Source organism: Hoplias malabaricus, chromosome 11, assembly GCF_029633855.1.
Source record: "Hoplias malabaricus isolate fHopMal1 chromosome 11, fHopMal1.hap1, whole genome shotgun sequence".
Classification (NCBI taxonomy): domain Eukaryota; kingdom Metazoa; phylum Chordata; class Actinopteri; order Characiformes; family Erythrinidae; genus Hoplias; species Hoplias malabaricus.
In genome coordinates, this window is record NC_089810.1 from 37,885,669 (window position 1) to 37,907,623 (window position 21,955).

The window sequence follows — 21,955 nt, forward strand, 5'->3', positions numbered from 1 at the left end:
TAATCTAGTAATCTACATTCTCTCTGGCTTAGTTTAAACAATGAGATGATAACGAGAGGAAAGCAAGAGAACACACAAACACAGAACAGGAGGCACTGAGAGTGTCCTTGGGTCAGAAATAAATGAATCAGAATTAAATAAATCAAGCGGAAAGGATGATTAATGTGCCTTCGTAACCGGCTAGCGAGAAAGAGAGCATTGAATGTTTAGCACAGAGAGACAGAGGTTCATTTATACAAACACACACAGACACATACACATCCACTCACGCAGCCTCCACACGCCAGCCCACAATGCACCATGCCCACCTCTGATTCAATCTCCTCGTTACAGACAGATATTTCTGGAGTGTTTTTTACTCGCCCTGTGACTTCAGTTAGCTAATCCAATCACAGAAGAGAACACTGTTCTCAACAAAACTCAGCTGAAATCAATGAGCACCTTTTTCAAAAACAAAAACTGACTTTTAAAATTAATGCTAAGTGTGTTGTTTATGAGCCGTTTATCTGTGATGATGTTTAGATCATATATTTTCTCTTGTATACTTTTATTTTGATATTAATTGTGGTTTAATGAATAAAACTTCTGATCATTTTCCATCCTACAGTTCATACAATCCTAACCTAATCAAAGCTCATGTAAGAGCAATGTCCACTAGACGGCGCTTGTTGTCCCACTAGCCTTTAGTTACAACAGTAGAGATTGCAGGGAATCAAAGCTACTGCCAAGACCCGCCTTTACTTAAGGCTTCCACAGACCCAGGGCAGCATGGGAAAGTGGCTAGGATGAATGTGAAGGGGAGGACATGCATTTTTTCTGAACCCCAGGCTCCAGACTCCACTGTTCACATGCTGGAAAAGCACATCTGAAGGCAGCAGGGAGGAAAGTGGCGATAAAGAGTGCACCTTCTGTTTCTCCATGGAATGGCAGATTAAGTAGAGGGGGAATCTGGCAACCTAGGCCCTGTTTTTTTTTGTGTGTGTGTGTGTGTGTGTGTGTGTCAGAATGAATGCATTCTTCCTGTGTCTCTTGGCCAAAAGAGAAGAAGAGAAAGGCATGTGTGTTAGGATCGGAGAGAATGAGAGTGCAGTGGGTGTATGCTCCCTGTGTAGAAATCAAAATCACAAGGTAATGGAATTTATAGCTGCATCAGTGCTAAAAAAAACGGCTGAAGGTATAAAGATGGAAGTGTTTCTTAATCATTGTTCCGTACACTGCAAAATCATTAGCATTATTTATAATACTACACGTTTAAAAGTGTGTCTGGGCATTACGGCAATACTCACAATACTCAGAGCTTTATGTGCTTCCTTTAGAGTACGTTGTTCACACCTGACTCATCTGTGTGCTTCAAACACTACATGTTGATTATGTTTTTGGACGATTACAAAATGACACACTCTAAAATAATGAATTATATAATGCAATATTATACATTATACAATGCTAGTAGTTTTAAAATACACACACACACACTCACACACACACACGCCCCTGTTCTTAGTTGAAGAAAATAAATTGGACAGCAAGGTCACTGCAGCTATATAAGCATGTATGAATCACTGCCTGTGAACAGAGCGAGTGAGAGTGAGTGAGTGAAGTGAAAGGGCTGGGCTCATCTTCAAAGCTTCCTCTCTTCTCTATCCATTACAGCACACTGCACAGTTAGAAATATGAGTAATGTATTATCCAAGAGTGGCATCACACACACACACACACACACATATAAACATACCCTATCACGCAAAGACAGGCACAAATGTAGACCCTGTGTGGTATGAACAATAGGGCTGTGCATTAATATCAGAATAGTAATGTTGCTATATGCTATCAAATAGTTTCAAATTAAACTAAATACACAGGAATTTATTCTTCTAAGGGTTAGTTCTCTTATGGCGACACGAGGTGGACTCAATAAGAAACATATACATATGACCTTTTTCATTCATTCATTATCTGTAACCCTTATCCAGTTCAGGGTCGCGGTGGGTCCAGAGCCTACCTGGAATCAATGGGCGGGAATACACCCTGGAGGGGGCGCCAGTCCTTCACAGGGCAACACACACACACACACACATTCACACCTACGGGCACTTTTGAGTCCACCTACCAACGTGTGTTTTTGGACCGTGGGAGGAAAACAAGAGCACCCGGAAGAAACCCACGCAGACACAGGGAGAACACACCACACTCCTCACAGACAGTCACCCGGAGAAAACCCACGCAGACACAGGAAGAACACACCACACTCCTCACAGACAGTCACCCGGAGGAAACCCATGCAGACACAGGGAGAACACACCACACTCCTCACAGACAGTCACCCGGAGGAAACCCATGCAGACACAGGGAGAACACAGCAACTCCTCACAGACAGCCACCCGGAGGAAACCCACACAGACACAGGGAGAACACACCACACTCCACACAGACAGTCACCCGGAGGAAACCCATGCAGACACAGGGAGAACACACCACACTCCTCACAGACAGTCACCCGGAGGAAACCCATGCAGACACAGGGAGAACACACCACACTCCTCACAGACAGTCACCCGGAGGAAACCCATGCAGACACAGGGAGAACACACCACACTCCTCACAGACAGTCACCCGGAGGAAACCCATGCAGACACAGGGAGAACACACCACACTCCTCACAGACAGTCACCCGGAGGAAACCCATGCAGACACAGGGAGAACACACCACACTCCTCACAGACAGTCACCCGGACAGTCTTTCTGTTCAGTGCACACAGTCGTTCCAAACTGTGCTGTGTGAAGCAATAAACCTGTATTGTCTGCGGTCATGAAGCTTCCTCAAATTGTAAGATGGATTTTTAATAGCTATAGTAATTTAAAACCTATCATCCAGCATCAATATCTAATCCCACTACTGCTCTCGAGGAGCATTCTTCACATTTTTTAATACACAGTACTGTAATGATAACACGCTTAAACATAACCTAACACATCCCAGAAAGAGCCCCCAAAACACCTGCTCCTGGGTTTCATAAAAGTAACAGAAAATAAAACAAATCATGCAAAACTTAATTTTACACACACACACACACACATACACATACACACACACACAGCTGCTGGGTGTGTCCATCTTCACATGTTCTGTGTGCTAACAGCAAGGCAGATAAGTGTAGCAGCTGTTGTACAATTGATAAACAGTCACTGTAAATTTAATCTCAGCATGAAGAAAACACACACACACATCTCACTCCATTACACTCTAACATCACCTCTCTCCTCACATCTGGGTTATTCTGATGAAAGTCTATGTGTTTATAGTCTATGGAGGAACAGTATTGTTACAGACACAAGGCGTCTATGTTTATATCATTATCAGTGTTGTGGGAATGGCGGATATATTATTAAAGCCCCCTTTTTTGGGCTGTCTGAAGTAATTATGAGTAAATCTGATTGTTACAGGGCCTATACCAACAAGGAACAGATTTCCTTTTAATATCTCCATCTTAAAGGTTGCTGGGTGACGGCTTCAGCAATTTGAGCATTGCACTTTTATACGGAGTGAAGTATTTCAAATAAAATGAGCTAACTGTGAAGCACATTAGCTTTTAAAGAATCAGAGACATTTGAATTTTCTTTATTTATGTGCACAGCTCTTAAGCAACAAAACCTACTTGAGATATTATAGTGCCAGCAGTGTCCAGAATCATTTTTGAGGGGTGTATTTAAATATTGTAATTAGATTTTGGATATAATATAGCAATCGTGTTGTCCATTAGACTAATAGATAAAAGGTAAATGACATCACTACCATGTGTTCTTATTTAACGAATAGTTCCTTTAACCATATTAGGTAGCTGTTATTTTATAAGTGTTTCCAGGCAAGTAATGAGCGTTTCCACATTTATTTTAGCTGGTTTGACCTTTTATAACCATTTTTAACTCCTGGAGCCATACCTTGCACGGTTTGAACTTCACAAGCCACAATACAGTTCATCTGCTTAGAGCAACATTGTGTCAATTGGATTAGGTTTGTTGAGGGCAGAGGAAAAACTTAAAAACTGCGGGACAGGACGTGAACCCCACTGCTGTAGTTATCTCCCTCTAGTTACAGCAGGACATCTACGGAAGACCTCTTTGAGAATGATGGAGATACTTAGAACAACTGAACAAGTAATTTTATACCTCCATGATTATAGGCCATGATTAGAATTGGTTATGGTAATCTTGGGCTCATGTATAGCTGCTTCAGAGCATCCCATTACACTGGTCAATGCTTTACTATCAGAATTAAACAGGCTAAATGTGGCCACTATTCAAAGCCAGTGTTAGCCATAAATGCACCTCAAAACAGCAGAAATGCCATTGCGCATTAGAAGGTATTATAAATATTTTGACCATATAGTAGACACTGATTAAAGGCTAAGCACCAGCTCTATGAAAGTGTCAAACAAATAAACACAGTGGAATTTGAGTTCCTAACTTGTGTTTATTGAGAGTCAGAAAACATGTTATTTCTTACTAATTGAAGGAATAAGGTTTAAAAGACCATTGGTCCCTCCCCCCCAACAGTGTTTGGAAACTCTAATAGGCGTCTTGCCTGTGACGTAGATGGTGGACAACAACTCTAGAAGTTGCACTTAATTTAATGCAAAATGACGAAAAGGTGTGTTGTTTTTGGCTGCAATCATTCAATGTACAGTGGGACATCTGTGAACAAATGGCCCAAAGATCCCACAATATCCAGAAAATGGACTAAATTTGTCCACTTTAAACGGGCACTTTGGAAAGGACCATCCGCTCACTCCGTTATCTGTAGCTCATTTCACTGGCGCTTTTCCAACGATATGGGCATGTAAGGACACCAACGAAAGGTGTTCAAGAGCCTCTGTAACATGGAGGTAAACAGGGTAAGGACACTCACTTCGCCTGTTTTAGTTGGTGTTAGTTAACGTTAGCTTGACTCGCTAAACTCGGTGTCTCAGATTATACTCGGCTACGTAGCTGCATTACGGAGGTTTATAGTGTCGGATGAATTCGAGTTCGACTTCGATCACATTTACAAGAATAACAGTACCTCTAAATTTGAGTTTAGCTTATTGCTAGGCTATTGTCATGAATAATGTTGGTTATTTAGCTAGATACTGTCATAACAGTCAGTCATAACGGTGTTTTACCGCGGCGTTGTTCAGCTGTTGTTCACCAGTGACGTCACGGTTGCGTTCGAGAATTTCCGTAGCGAGCTCGGGTTTTTCCGTCAATTTAATAGAATTGTCAGTTTTAAAGCAAATTAAGCTGCTATTTTCATTTTAATTCATACTTATATCTGTCAGTAACTAAAATAATGTCACATATTCATGGAGGTCCATTAAGTGGTGCTTAGCCTTTAAGCAGAACAACCTCCTCGTTTCTACACTCACCGACGATTCTCTCAGCTAAAAGAACCCATCTCCAACCTCTACCCTGCAGCACTGAGAATGATCCATCACCCAAATCATTCTTGCTCTCTGGTGGTCCTGTGGGCATACTATGTATGCAGAGCTACAGTTGCATTACAGTCTGACTACTGTCTGTAACTACAAAAGTGCTCCTGTGGACAGTGGAGCTGAGGGAAAAACCTGTCAAACAAGGAGGTTGTTCTAATGAATGTTATTACTTATCTGTGTATGTGGGTGTGCAGCTGTAATATACATCATATCCCACACTGTTCACACCATAGGGAGGTTGCATGTGTGAAACAAGCATAATGCTACTATGAAGACTATGAGGTAAAACATAATAAAATGGATGGATGTAGAAGTGTGTGAGGACACTCACCCATGACACTACACGGCCGTTGAAACATGGCAGTTTTGCATTGTCGTCTGATATCTCTTCTTTAACAACCCTGCAGAGAGAGGGGGGGGGGTGAGAGAAAGAGATTTTTAGTGATGCAATATCACCTGAAAATACAGTTATCCTGGCATATATATGTATGGCATCAAAGTAGGGCCAAAAAGCAGAATCAATAACAGAGAAATTCCATTTTGAAAATGAGAGGATACTGAGAGTTTTGAAAACAGGTTTATAACTCTTCTCTCTCTTTTCATTTCCAAAACCTTGTGGTCCATGCCCCTTAGACCCTCCCCCAGCTGCTTCCTGAAAATGTGCTGACCCTGACTGACCCCGTCACCATGGAGACCACTGTCAAAGAGATGGTGAAGGACGTGAGAAACGCAATATATTAAATAATACAAATGTGTTTAACGATCACGGCAGTGCTCATGCATTATAAATCAAAACTCTGCTATCTTTAATCATTCCCCTCCTCCCTTTACACACACACACACACACACACACACACACACTTGGTGGCAGACAGATAGGACAGAGACACTGGCAATGTCACATTACTGTTTTCCTCTCACTTTTTTCTCTACACTTTCACTTATATACACTGTCACGCACAGACACACACATGTCTCTTCCTCTTTTTTTCCCTCTCTGTTTCTCTGTGCTCTCTCTGTCTCTCTAGTAAATGCCCTTCTACTTTTCCCTTTCCATATCAGGTGTTTTTGAGTTATTTTCTCTTTATCTATATAGCAAGAATATATGTTCAAACAGGGGCGGCACTGTGGCGCAGCAGGTAGTGTCGCAGTCACACAGTGTGGTGTGTTCTCCCTGTGTCTGCGTGGGTTTCCTCTGGATGAGTGTCTGTGAGGAGTGTGGTGTGTTCTCCCTGTGTCTGTGTGGGTTTCCTCTGGGTGACTGTCTGTGAGGAGTGTGGTGTGTTCTCCCTGTGTCTGTGTGGGTTTCCTCCGGGTGACTGTCTGTGAGGAGTGTGGTGTGTTCTCCCTGTGTCGGCATGGGTTTCCTCCGGGTGACTGTCTGTGAGGAGTGTGGTGTGTTCTCCCTGTGTCTGCATGGGTTTCCTCCCGGTGACTGTCTGTGAGGAGTTGCTGTGTTCTCCCTGTGTCGGCGTGGGTTTCCTCCGGGTGACTGTCTATGAGGAGTGTGGTGTGTTCTCCCTGTGTCTGCGTGGGTTTCCTCCGGGTGATTGTCTGTAAGGAGTGTGGTGTGTTCTCCCTGTGTCTTCGTGGGTTTCCTCCGGGTGACTGTCTGTGAGGAGTGTGGTGTGTTCTCCCTGTGTCTGCGTGGGTTTCCTCCGGGTGACTGTCTGTGAGGAGTGTGGTGTGTTCTCCCTGTGTCTGCGTGGGTTTCCTCCGGGTGACTGTCTGTGAGGAGTGTGGTGTGTTCTCCCTGTGTCTGTGTGGGTTTCCTCTGGGTGACTGTCTGTGAGGAGTGTGGTGTGTTCTCCCTGTGTCTGTGTGGGTTTCCTCCGGGTGACTGTCTGTGAGGAGTGTGGTGTGTTCTCCCTGTGTCGGCATGGGTTTCCTCCGGGTGACTGTCTGTGAGGAGTGTGGTGTGTTCTCCCTGTGTCTGCATGGGTTTCCTCCCGGTGACTGTCTGTGAGGAGTTGCTGTGTTCTCCCTGTGTCGGCGTGGATTTCCTCCGGGTGACTGTCTATGAGGAGTGTGGTGTGTTCTCCCTGTGTCTGCGTGGGTTTCCTCCGGGTGATTGTCTGTGAGGAGTGTGGTGTGTTCTCCCTGTGTCTTCGTGGGTTTCCTCCGGGTGACTGTCTGTGAGGAGTGTGGTGTGTTCTCCCTGTGTCTGCGTGGGTTTCCTCCGGGTGACTGTCTGTGAGGAGTGTGGTGTGTTCTCCCTGTGTCTGCGTGGGTTTCCTCCGGGTGATTGTCTGTGAGGAGTGTGGTGTGTTCTCCCTGTGTCTTCGTGGGTTTCCTCCGGGTGACTGTCTGTGAGGAGTGTGGTGTGTTCTCCCTGTGTCTGCGTGGGTTTCCTCCGGGTGACTGTCTGTGAGGAGTGTGGTGTGTTCTCCCTGTGTCTGCGTGGGTTTCCTCCGGGTGACTGTCTGTGAGGAGTGTGGTGTGTTCTCCCTGTGTCTGTGTGGGTTTCCTCCGGGTGCTCCGGTTTCCTCCCACAGTCCAAAAACACACGTTGGTAGGTGGATTGGCGACTCCAAAGTGTCCGTAGGTGTGAGGGTGTGAGTGTGTGTGTTGCCCTGTGAAGGACTGGCGCCCCCTCCAGGGTGTATTCCCGCCTTGTGCCCAATGATTCCAGGTAGGCTCTGGACCCACTGCGACCCTGAACTGGATAGGTGCTTACAGACAATGAATGAATGAATGAATGAATATGGTCAAACATATTTGGCAGATAAAATCTGTTTCTGACCCCTAATGCTTTAAAAGTTTGTTATATGTTACTCTTCACTTAACGCACTCTGCCATTGATGAGATTGGTTTCTTAGAATTATGACAGTATCTACATGTGTCTGTATCTGTATGTTTGTTTTTGAGACACTACAGTTTGAATGCTACAATGCCAGGCCATAGCACTGACTGCTTAGCTTGTGCACAACACATCACCTAGAATATATGTGTAAAATGAAAAGCACTGATCCTGTTTAAATCATTTTTGTAAATGTTCTATTTGCTATGATACAGGGGTGTCTTTATTCTATACAGCACATATAAACAGAGGCTAGAAATGTGTCTCATGTTAATGTGTTAATGTTTCAATCTTTTTGTTATTGGAGCAGTTAACTCTGTGCTTTAGTGTCTAACTGGTTGGGTATATTTTCTACTGTGTCAGATTCATAAGACTCTAGTGGCACAACTAAAGAAGCAACATTCAGACACCGAATATGTTGTTGGCGAATGACCACATTGGGTGAAATTGGGGAAAAATATTTAAATTAGATTCTGGCTAAATTTTCCTTTTATGAATGAAAGAACTGTGAGCCCTGTGTGTGTGAGCAGAGATAGGAAAAGGATGACTTTATCTTCCACTCCCCTACTATGAAATAACAGGGGGAGAGAGAGAGAGAGAGAGAGAGAGAGAGAGAGAGAGAGAGAAAGGAAGATGGAGAGAAAAAAGAGAGAGCGAGAGAGCGAGACAGAAAGAGAGAGAGAGAGAGAGAGAAAGGAAGATAGAGAGAGAGAGAGGGAGAAAGGAAGACAGAGAGAGAGAGAGAGAGAGAGAGAGAGAGAGAAAGAAAGAGAGTGAAAGAGAGAGAGAGAGAGAGAGAGAGAGAAAGAAAGATGGAGAGTGAGAGAGAGAGAGCGAGGGAGAAAGGAAGATAGAGAGAGAGAGAAAGGAAGAAAGGAAGAGAGAGAGAGAAAGGAAGAGAGAGAGAAAGAGAGAGAGAGAAAGGAAGATAGAGAGAGAGAGAGAGAGAGAGAGAGTGAGAGTGAGAGAGAGGAAGATGAGAGAGATAAAAAGAAAAGGAATACATCTCAGCTTGTCTCCATAGGAACACACCTAAATACACACACACACATACACACACACGCACACAGCACTGTTAGAAGTCTGGCAGTATCTACAGAAGTGACTGAACCTCAGGGCTGAGTTTATTAAGCAGCGGATTGACTTTAATAATCCAGCACACTCTCCACACTTCTCCTTCACATATAGAGCAAACACAGAGAGCTATTACGTCTGTCTCACTCCTCCTACATCTAGCCACATCCCATCATCTCCCCTTTATTACACCATAAATACATTTGTTACATTATATTTTTACAGCTGTAACTTAATATTTAATAAGTCCCTCCTCCTGAATATATACAGTTACTTTTTTTTTTTAAACAAAAATGCTATTTTCAATTTGTTTTTACACTCGCCGTTCATTCTCTCAGCTCCACTGACCAAACAGGAGCACTTTGTAGTTTTACAATTAGATTGTAAGCCTTCAGTTACTCAGCTTACTTTGGTTGCCCCCATTAACCCTGTTCTTCTTTGAAGACTAAAAGAAGACAACGTAGACCAAAAAGGCTAAATTTACCCATGTCCAAACACCAGCAGAGCCAGTAAATCACTATTCTTTCCACACTAGCTGTAAATAAACAGATATCATATTAAACTAGTCTGTCACAGACACTGCAAATTCAAATTAGTGTTTGTGTTTATGTTATCGTTGTTAGCTGATGTTAATCGGTTAGTTAGCCTATTGGCTACTCAAACTGAGCTCACAATCACTCCTCTGCTCACTTACAAGCACTTTAACTACATTATTTAGTGTGTAGCACTGTACGGTGGCCTCTACCTAAAATCAAGTGTAATTTGTAACAGTTTGCTAATCGCCAAATTAGATCCAGAGATCACTCCTCTGCTATAAACACATCATCCATTCATTCATTCATTATCTGTAAGCGCTTATCCAGTTCAGGGTCACGGTGGGTCCAGAGCCTACCTGGAATCATCGGGCGCAAGGCGGAATACACCCTGGAGGGGGCGCCAGTCCTTCACAGGGCAACACACACATTCACTCACACACTTACACCTACGGACACTTTTGAGTTGCTAATCCACCTACCAACGTGTGTTTTTGGACTGTGGGAGGAAACTGGAGCACCCGGAGGAAACCCACTCAGACACAGGGAGAACACACCACACTCCTCACAGACAGTCACCCGGAGGAAACCCACTCAGACACAGGGAGAACACACCACACTCCTCACAGACAGTCACCCGGAGCGGGAATCGAACCCACGACCTCCCTGGAGCTGTGTGACAGCGACACTACCTGCTGCGCCACCTTGCCGCCTATATAAACACATCAGTTATCCACATTTTATTTACCACAAATCAAGATGGTGCATGTTCTGATAAAAACTGTTAGTGTGTGTTGTGCTAATACAAGTGGATCAGATGCAGCAGAACTGCACGAGTTTGTAAGTAACAGAACAGAGAGTCCTGAGAAAACCAAAGAACCAAATAAAGCGTGTAGCTAATATATGGGTGGCGTTCAATCTTATGGAAATAAACACTCAAGTAAACACAATGGGTGACACTGCATCAGCAAAATTTATCATCAGCAAAAATTATTAAGTAAGTGTTCTTGTACGATATGTCGATAACGTAATTATTCTGACAGGCCTACTGCCACTCAAATCATACCTGCCCTGCGGTGGTCCTGAACATTGAAGAACAGGGTTAAAGAAGAAAACAATGTATGCAACAGATGCTTTACAGTGTAACTGTAGGACTACAAAGTGCTCCTGTATGATCAGCGGAGACAGAATGGCCAGTGAGTGTAGAAAAAAGAGGTGGTCATATGTTGTGGCTGATCGGTGTATAAGCTTTTTACATTGATGATGCTTACAGCCTTTTATATTCTGCATTTCATGATGAATAGACCAGTTAAAATAGTCACAAGTAATGTAAAATAAAATCTCAACAAACAATTCTGAGCAAACAGCCTGAGTAGATGAGATAAAACAAGCAAGGGGAAGGTCAAGGCAAGATAAATTAAATAAAACCACAAGAGACAACTACTATACAACATTGATAAACCTGTACCCAACAGGAAAACAGGACTTAAATCTGTGGACTTCCTTTTCTTACCCAAAGATAAGCTTTAGATCTGTGTGTGCTTGGGCAGTGACGGTTTGCCTCATGCCATGTCCTAGCTCAAAAGGTAAAAAAGCCTCCAAACAGTGGATTGTGTTGGAGCTGTTTCATCTAACATCCAGATGACTTGACCTCACTAATGAGGTACTGCATCAGTGTAGAATTCCAGTGTCAATGCATCACTAGCTGCCCCACCTGGTTATTAAGAGCCCATCCTCAAAATATTTTTGCATTTTTCTTTTTCTAACCCACCCAGCTCAACTCAGATCATTTTCTGACTCTTCCTGAGCTGAACTGGGTGTGTTAGAGCACAGAGAACTGTAAAACATTCATATTATGAAGTCTCCAAAGACCTGCTGAACTTGTGGAAAGTACAGATAAACAGTAAATTGTCTCTCTTTGGGAAATCACCATTTGCCAGGTTTTCATTGTTGATATATTTTGAAAGGGCAGTTGGTGTGCTATGACTTCACTGTGTGTTCTCCCTGTGTCCACGTGGGTTTCCTCCGGGTGACTGTCTGTGAGGAGTGTGGTGTGTTCTCCCTGTGTCTGCGTGGGTTTCCTCCGGGTGACTGTCTGTGAGGAGTGTGGTGTGTTCTCCCTGTGTCTGTGTGGGTTTCCTCCGGGTGACTGTCTGTGAGGAGTGTGGTGTGTTCTCCCTGTGTCTGCGTGGGTTTCCTCCGGGTGACTGTCTGTGAGGAGTGTGGTGTGTTCTCCCTGTGTCTGCGTGGGTTTCCTCTGGGTGCTCCGGTTTCTTCCCACAGTCCAAAAACACACGTTGGTAGGTGGATTGGCGACTCAAAAGTGTCCGTAGGTGTGAGTGAATGTGTGAGTGTGTGTTGCCCGGTGAAGGACTGGCGCCCCCTCCAGGGTGTATTCCCGCCTTGCGCCCAATGTTTCCAGGTAGGCTCTGGACCCACCACGAACCTGAATTGGCTAAGGGTTACAGATAATGATTGAATGAACCTTAATATGGACAAAAGGGCAAAGAAAAGATTTTCAGTGTTTTCAACATTAAAAGAAAAAATCGTACTGGGCCTAAATGGATTTTTGTCCATTCTTGATTTGCTCAGCAGTCGTCTTCAGTCCTCTTCATGCTGCACCATATATTTTCAAGAGAAGACAAAACTGAACTGCAGACAGGTTAGTCAAGCAAAAGCCAAATGCAGAATGACCCCTGGTATTGTTCTGTTGACAAACACATGGTGCTCCTGGAAAAATATGTTGTCTTGACAGCAGCTTACGCCTCTCCAAAACACCAGTATAAACCTCTGAAAGTTTTCACAACAACATCAGCTAAGATCTTGACTGTGAAACACATTCAGCATCAGCTTCCACCCTTGGCCTTTACACACTGAGATTTCCCACTGACTCCCTGAACCTTATCATGGTATTATTAACCGCAATCTTGTGCTGAGAAACATTGTTTTTGAAATGACTGCCAATTCTCTCACAAAGTTTGGCACAAAGACAAAGACTTACAAAGACAAAGCCTTTAGAGGATGCTCCTTTTATACTCGATCTTTATGAAATCGCATATTATCTTTAAACTGCTACACTGTGATTAGTTTGTCGTATTTAACTTTGAGTGTGTTGCAGATATTACGCTCTAATAAATAAATTAGAATATAAATAAACTAAAATATAAAAATAAAGATAATTTGTTTGTGAAAACAATGAAAATGCGTTTTTAGAAATAACTGAATGGTTATTTTACAGTTAAATAAATGTTATTTTACACATTTTTTAACCTTTTTAAAGTTTTTATTGAATTATTTAACAGCGTCCCAAACATTTTTAGAAAATGGGTTTGTGGCAATACCAATGCATTCAGTATAAAAAGACCAACAAGCAATTGTCTGAAATACATTTGAACATAGAGGCTAGTCCCTTTGGCTTTGCTGAGCACCACACTGAAGCTCATCATGAAGCTGTTGTATATTCTCTTCTAGAAAAATCTCATATTACAGTTGATGAAGTAATTTAAAATAAATAAATAAATAAAATTAAAACCATTCTACAGTTCCGAGCTGCTCCCTACAGGGGAACATTTCTGGTAGGACTTTTGTGAAGGAAAGGTTACAGCATGCAATAAAAAACCTTTACAGCCCACCCCAAAAATGGGAATTGTTATGTTATATTGTCACTTGGGGATGTAATTTATTTAATGCTGTAATGGCACTGCGCATTACGAGCTCCAGTGGGTTTTTGGGCTGAAATTAAGCTGGGCTGTATCTCACAAAAATACTAAAGAGACAAAATCTTTTTCACATAAACTTCTATAAGCATACTTTTTCAGGAATCAGCTAGGCCTGAGCAATAAAACAACAGTATCTGGAGTGTAAAAGACATCACCAACAGCAGTCAGACAACTATTCAACAGAACAGTCAACAGATTCACTGAAATAAAATAAATGCAAACTGCCAAGAAAGCGCATAAAACATATGAAAATTTGGCTTCTCAAACAAACCCCAAATGTGCTCCCGCACCAGCCTTTAAACAGCCAATCATATCCCTTGATAATGGAATGTGGCATCTTTGATTTAACAACAACAGGGCAATGTTTTTTTTTTAAGTCTGACACTGAACATTTGTGTGTATTTACAGTCTGATGTGTTTTACAGATGCTAGGTTGATCTACCTCAAGTTTACTTTGACTATTATGTTTGGAAAACACTTAAATCGCACACATTTTGTTACATTTTAGATTTTTTTCTCTAAGACCAAAAATTCCTTTCATATTTGTTTAATGGTTGTGTTCAAATTATTACCTCATTGTTTTGTTAAATAAGGTGTTTAGATTCAAAATAAGGGAGTTATCAGTCTTTCCCCTAACTCCGGCCTTTCCCCTATTTCCGGCCACTGCCGTATATGGTGCAATTCCGCTCTCTCTCTTCGCCAATCGCATTTGGTAAAACAATAAAACGCAAGTTCACACCTTAGTACGGCATTTAAACATCAGTCTTGCAAGAAATCACACATCTAAACAATATTTAAGTATCTCTAACAGTGCTGTAATTCTTTGTGTGCAAAACCTCATGTGGAACACAACACATTTCCATTTCGTGACAGATATTTCCCTCAGTGTAAAAGTTAGCTTACCGGTTAGCTTCCTTTTCTCTGAGGTGAAAAATCTACCGCCATTTTAATCCTTACATGTAGAGTACGGATACCAACACAGGACAAACGTAATCTCATTGTGAACCTCTCAAAACCACTGAATGTGGTAGCAACTGTCTCGTTTGACTGTCACAAGCAGGGGAGGTGGCCGAAGTTAGGGGGCGCTAATAATTTCAGCAGTATTGGCACCTACTTCAACAAAAGCGTTTTTATCTAAAAACATATTCTCTTTCAAAGTCAAGCAAGTCTTGGACATTAATCTACACATATCTGACTCCTGAAAAATGTTGATTTGAGTGAGTAAAGTCCTTCTATTTATTTACAGTTAGCTAAGATTTCCAATATTGTAATTAAAGTGGCCGGAACTTGGGGTACCAACACTACATTTTTTAAGAAATTGTTTACATTCCATTTTTTCTCCTGTACTTTATTAAAAGTTCGTTAAAAACTTTCAATAATTATTTATATAGACTGAAACAAAATATTTCATTGCAATAAGAGTCAGCCTTTATCCAACCTATAACTGCTCGCTGCTGCTTTTTAAAACCATCTTCATTCATCAAAGTCTTCAATTTGTAAAGTGACCATTCAGACAATGTGTATTATTTCCCAGAAGTAGTCCATCAGCTAGGACTGCTAGGTCTATTTAAAATAATCATGCAGTGCATCAGTCCATGCCAAATTGATAAGCAGGTCTCAAACAGAGATGCTTACGTGGTTTAAGACTATTTTATTTTTCAAACTGTATAGTTCCAAAATTAAAAACATAGCAGCCCATGAAACTTTTTATATATAAAAAAAGACAAATTTGCAGTGGACAAAAAAGGAGTACCAAAGATGTCCACACTTTCCATTTAAATAAAGGAGCAATCTGCAACTACTGGAAATGCCTGTGGTGTCAACCAGTCCTGGCGTCTAGCCAAGCCACTGAGCTATTGGTAAATAAAAACAACCATGCTAGCATTACCGTAATTCTAAACTTGGTCAATTATCAGAATTGTAAAGAAAGCACTTATGGGTGAGTAGGAGGTTTCTTAAGTCTCTCAGGTTCCTCCTATATTTAGAAACAGCCCTATACACATACACAGAGTGTTTCAGGGCTGTATTGGCAGCGGTGGCCCAGTGGAGCTGAAGCACTATATCTTGGATGTGTGAGCGGAGACAAGCCCATTGATTTGCAAGCAGAGCTGACCACTAATAAAGAGGCCGTGTCTGTTTATAGCCCACTATGATTTGATTTTCTTTTAGAAAAAAATGGACAAATAGGTCCCTAAACTCCAGCATGAAGAGGGGGAGGGGAGTGTGAGACAGCGAGAGAGAGAAAGAGAGAGAGAGAGAGAGAGAGAGAGAGAGAGAGAGACAGAGAGAGAAAGAGAGACAGAGAGAGAAAGAGAGCAAAAGAGAGACAGAGAGAGAGAGGGACAGAGAGAGAGAGAAAGAGACAGCGAGAGAGAGACAGCAAGAGAGAGACAGAGAGAAAGAGACAGAGAGAGAGAAAGAGACAGAGAGAAAGAAAGACAGAGAGAGAGAGAGAGAGAGAGACAGAGAGAGAGAGAGACAAAGAGAGAGAGAGACAGAGAGAAAGAGACAAAGAGAAAAAAAGAGAGAAAGAGACAAAGAGAGAGACAGAGAGAAAAAAAAAGAGAGAGAGAGAGAGACAGAGAAAGAAAGAGAGACAGTGAAAGAGAGAAATGTTAAAGAGTAATGTTAAAAAAAAGTTAATGTCTATAAGTGATCAAAATAAAATAAATGTATTTTTAAAAATATTTTTGGTTTTAATCTTTTGTCAGCTTTTATCAGTTTCCAGTTTAATTTGTCCTTAATTTAGGTTTTGGGCAACAAATCAAATTCAATTGATGAATATATAATTATTAGTGTCATGATTCTTATTTCATCAACTAATCAAACCGAATCAGTGTGACGTTGCTGGTTATAGCCGTGTGTGTAGGAGGAGAGATAAGTCAGGGATCTTACAAAGTCTTCTTTTAAAGTTTAAAACACTCTGAGGCAGCATTTTTCTGCTGTCTGGAGACTGCAGACACCCCCCCACACACACACACCAAAAACTGCAAGACAATAAGCCGTCTATGGATTAAAGATCCACAGAGACCCCATACACACACGTACAATGCTAATACGCTTCAAAATGCACACATACACAATATGCAAATAGTCCCTAATACACACACAGTTGTATTTTCACACTCCCACCAGGGACAGAACAAGACAGGAAAATAAAACAGGGAAAGTAGGTCAGTCTCCTTTACAGAAACATTTATTCAGCAAGAGAGAAACGGCCTGCCACTGAAGCAAGAGCCTGACCGCTCAGGCCACACTACTCACTCAAATCACATCCGGCATTCTCTCTCTCACACACACACACACACACGTGTAATGTTAAAAGGTCTTACATTTATCTTATATTTAAAAGTGTCTAAATTTGCGTAACTATTATGTAACGTCTCTTTTACACCGTTGTTTGCAAAAGTTAAGAAATGCATGATGGTGTTTTGATCTTCTAAATCTTTAACAGTCTGCAGTAACTGCACGTCAGTGTACAAGATGCAGCAGCTGAAAACGGTACGGACCGTGATCCCTCTGTGATTAAATAAGGCACTGCCAGGCTGCCAGATGTGTTTTAGAAGACACATCAGCTCTTCGAATCCCTATCATCTCAGAGTCTCCGCTGTACAGCTGAAGGCATGATGGGGAAAGATGGAGAGATGAGGACAAAAATAACCAATGAAAGAGAGGGATGAGGGAAATGAAGGGATATGTCAAACGGATAAACTTTGCAGTCCAAATGTAGCAGCAATAATAAATGTGACCTCAATATTTATACATGGTGTCAGGCATCAATCTGCTGCAGTTGAACTAAACTCAAGGATTCTGGATTACAAACAAATAAACAAATAGGGGCGGCACGGTGGTGCAGCAGGTAGTGTCGCAGTCACACAGCTCCAGGCACCTGGAGGTTGTGGGTTCAATTCCCGCTCCGGGTGACTGTCTGTGAGGAGTGTGGTGTGTTCTCTCTGTGTCTGCGTGGGTTTCCTCCGGGTGACTGTCTGTGAGGAGTGTGGTGTGTTCTCTCTGTGTCTGCGTGGGTTTCCTCCGAGTGCTCCGGGTTCCTCCCACTGTCCAAAAACACACGTTGGTAGGTGGATTGGTGACTCAAAAGTGTCCGTAAGTGTGAGTGTGTGGGTGTGTGTGTGTTGCCCTGTGAAGGACTGGCGTCCCCTCCAGGGTGTATTCCTGCCTTGCGCCCAATGATTCCAGGTAGACTCTGGACCCACCGCGACCCTGAATTGGATAAGCGGTTACAGATAATGAATGAATGAATGAATAAATAAATAAATAAAATCTGACATTGTTGATCATAGAGGTGTTTTAAGAAACTCTCTTTGTTTTTTTTTCTTTACCTTTGGTTTTGTGTCTCAAGCCAAATGTCCCTAGTCCCATGGCAGGAAGAGACAAGCCCTGTTTGACTTGTTTGATTATGAGCTGCTTCAGTGGGTTCACGCTATTGGAGTACAAGACTTTAAAAGTGATCATAGTGTCTACATGCAGTTTAACCCTTTTCATGCAGCCTCAACAACAAAATTATCCAGCCTTCTAAATGTTATTAAATGTGTACCATCAAGTTAATCATAAACAGCAACAGAAAGTTTAAGAATTTCCAGTTTCGTTGTGGCCAGCTCCTTCCTCCCAAACATGTGAAGAGCTACAGCTCTTTTTTCCTGCAGTTAAATTAAAGAAATTAAATGATATAGAGCGATAACCCAGTGTCACCTAAAATTTCGGTATGCTCCGCATCAAATATGTGACCTGTAATGAAGTTGAAGTAATGAAGTTCTTCAAGAGACTGAGATTTTATGTTTGTTGTCACGGATGAGGGGCTGTAAAATGCTCTCTCTGGTTTTCAATATGGTGCTCAATCAAAATAGCTCATTGGTGGTAGCCACCTCCATCTGTCCAGTGTGTTTGTGTGTGTGGATGATAATCATAATGTTAATGGCCACACTGTCTATGCAGCTGCTGCGGGAGTGTCCTGAGGGAGAGACTAAAGACATACACACACACACTCAGAGGACACGACCAGCTGGTCTGAACTTGTCCAACAGATTACCACTTTCTTAATGGCAGCTTTTATAATTAAACTTGCTTTAGCACTGCGTTCTGCTAAACTTTACTTAACCAGTGGTGTCCAGACTTTTTTGAAGAAAATGCAACACATTTGGTCTAGGGCCAAAGGCCAAAGCAAGGTGGGCCAAACCGTAAAAACATAAAACAGTACTGACAGCAAATTTGGCACAGCCTTTTGATCCATTACAGATCATTAATTGGTAATTGATTGCTAATTAACCAGTCTTACAAGTGGATAGTTCCAGTTCTAAAATCTGATTGTTTGAGCCACATTTGAAGCCACTGTAAAATAACTGTTTATGAAGGCACATCTTAGCTGAATTAAATGCCTGGTAATAAAATAATGTGTTGAAATGGCTTGAATATACAATGATAGGCGGTTGAATGGTCTGTATGGTGAAGTTCCTAATTTATATTTACAATCCATTACTAACCAAAATAAAACAAATATAAACGCCATGACCAGAACTTTGCCTCAGGGTAATATTTTCCACACAATAAACTATTCAGACCTAACTACATCAATCCCTCTCCCCTTCATGTGTACAGTTAAAATAAGTTATACAACTTGAATTATAACCCAACTATTCAAAAGGAAAGAAACACTATGAATGGAAAGATGAACAAATAATGATTTATAAACGATAGATGTTCGAGAAACATGCTGTATTTTTTAAATGGCAGAGGCTAACGTCCTAAACTCTGCTGCACATTTTTTGTTTTCCCTGCTCTAACACTTTGATCTGAAGTGTCAGGAGCAGAGAAAACACCAAATGTTTAGTGCAGGGGCCCTCCAGAATATCCATTTCACAATATTTATTTGCAAAAATTCTTATAACGTTTTACAGTAACGACTGTCACTATCATTTTAGCTAAGAATTAATTGCAGATATAAATAAATGCAAATGTAATTGTCTATTCATTCCCAGTCACAGCTTGTATGCTAAACAGTGGTGTAAAAAATGCAAATACACTATTAATATTGAAGAACACTGATTTGTTAAACTATGAACTTGGTATAAAGGGGTGGGCGATATGACCCTAAAATAATATCACGATATTTTAAGGCATTTTCATGATAACGATATCCTTGGCGATATGAGGAAACAATGAAAAATACTTTTTATTAATTTCAAGAACACACTATTGCAAGAAAAAAAATTCTATTAATTATATGTAATATATATTTCAAATATTAAATGTTTTTTTTTTTATTAAAAAGTTTTATTTTACTACAAATGTAGTAATGTACAAATGTAAACATGCTAGAATATCACAATATTGACATTTAAAAATTGTTTTAAAAATTATGACGATATTGATATGATACGATACGGCACAACCCTATTGGTATATCATAAAAATAATCTAAATAAGCAAAAATAATCTAAATAAACGTACTATGGCCAAAAGCTCAGGTGAAAAACTGAATAGAAGCACATTCTGTCACCAAAAATGCCTTATCTCATCTACTCATTTGGTGTGAAGTGTAAGGGATTTTTTTCTTTTATGTTAACAGAAATTAATCTGTCACCATGACAATAATTCTATCCTCAAATCACAGGGCAGGGCATATCAACACATCTCACAATTCTGTGCATCCTAAACTCAAATACCATTGGAAAAATAATCATCTTCAAGCTGGATTTATAACTTTCTACTGTATGAGACAATCACATAAGAAAAAGATTAAAAAACTGTTTCATGATTTAGAGGATGCCACAGAAAAGACTCGATTGCCTTGTAATCTGTGTCATGTGCGTGAAATAGTTAAAGCTCGTGGGAATCTCATCTGAGCTTTCTTTGTAATTTATTTGAACTGTCTCCTCAAAGCCCCCAGTGTCAATTTACAAATAATTTTTGAATTTCCCAAACTGTAATAAACCTATATTGTATAATTAAGCATTTTGGGAGCACAGAGCCATTTGAGGAAAAATAAAAACATTCCGGTTTATTTAATGTGTTCTACAGGTAAATTCAGAAGGCCTGTAAAAATAAACCTGGAGCTTTAAAAGAATGTGGCGTAGGAAAAGAAACAAGATGCAACCAAATGCTCTGTTGGATTTTAACCAAATTCACTGTGGACAAAAAGTGTAGTCAGTGAAAACAGGTGTGGTCATATGATCATGTAATGATAATGGCAGGTCTCATCACAATATTTCAAGCAAGGTCCCATGAAAGGATGCAGCTTTAGTAACTGTTATTTATTGTGTCAGCTCCTGGTCAGATACCCTGTTAGTTTGTGCATGTTTCAGGTTACCTAGTCAGTTAGGCCCTGTCCACAAATATCCTTCAGCCCACACGAAAACAGCCTTTTACATCACTGAAAGCTGAGGTTTCAGAAAGCACTTTCTGAGGCTGAGATTTCTGAACACTCGGTTGGCAGTGGAGTCATGTTTATGAGAAAAACATAGCTTTTTGAAAACGATGACATCACACTGTGAGCCAGTACATGCTGGTTTCTGTTTACATTAGCAGATCATGTTCAGAATCTCATGCTATTCTATCTCGGGATCATGGTGTGTGTGTGTGAGAGAGAGAGAGGGAGAGAGAGAGAGAGAGAGAGAGAGAGAGAGAGAGAGAGAGAGAAAGAAAGATGGAGAGTGAGAGAGAGAGAGCGAGGGAGAAAGGAAGATAGAGAGAGAGAGAAAGGAAGAAAGGAAGAGAGAGAGAGAAAGGAAGAGAGAGAGAAAGAGAGAGAGAGAAAGGAAGATAGAGAGAGAGAGAGAGAGAGAGAGAGAGAGAGAGTGAGAGAGAGGAAGATGAGAGAGATAACACACTGACACTATTAGGATAGACACTATTAAAACACAGAAATGGAAGAGTGAAAATGAGAGAGGGAGAGAGCAGTGGTAATATCAGGAGAATGAAGAGTAAAAGAGAGAGAAACTAGAGAAGAGAATGTAAAACAGACAGGAAATAAAGAAAAATACACATGTTTTTGAGTCATGTGGACATGGACATATTCTAAAACACTGCTTGTGTCATTGGAGAATTTTTGAAAAGGCAGACAAAGCCCTCAGTTTTTAAAGGCTAAGCACCACTTAATGGACCTCCATGAATATTTCACATTATTGTAGTTACTGACAGATATAAGTATGAATTAAAATGAAAATAGCAGCTTAATTTGCTTTAAAACTGACAATTTTATTAAACTGACGGAAAAACCCGAGCTCGCTACGGAAATTCTTGAACGCGACCGTGACGTCACTGGTGGACAACAGCTGAACAACGCCGCGGTAAAACACCGTTATGACTGACTGTTATGACAGTATCTAGCTAAATAACCAACATTAT

The 21,955-nt window shown here is 41.2% G+C and overlaps 2 protein-coding genes across 2 annotated transcripts in view; both read right to left on the minus strand.

Annotated features, from left to right (window-relative positions):
• LOC136709771 (segment polarity protein dishevelled homolog DVL-3) overlaps positions 1 to 21,955 on the minus strand; it is a 58,406-nt gene that overhangs the window by 28,269 nt on the left and 8,182 nt on the right. Inside the window, exon 2 of the mRNA XM_066685263.1 lies at positions 5,800 to 5,869. Within this exon, the coding sequence (XP_066541360.1) occupies positions 5,800 to 5,869 (70 nt within the window). The remainder of the gene's footprint in view (positions 1 to 5,799; positions 5,870 to 21,955) is intronic.
• Positions 1 to 21,955, minus strand: part of rnpepl1 (arginyl aminopeptidase like 1) — a 47,703-nt gene that overhangs the window by 253 nt on the left and 25,495 nt on the right. The window contains exon 12 of the transcript XR_010804529.1: positions 5,800 to 5,869. The gene's annotated coding sequence lies outside the window, so the exon portion shown is untranslated. The remainder of the gene's footprint in view (positions 1 to 5,799; positions 5,870 to 21,955) is intronic.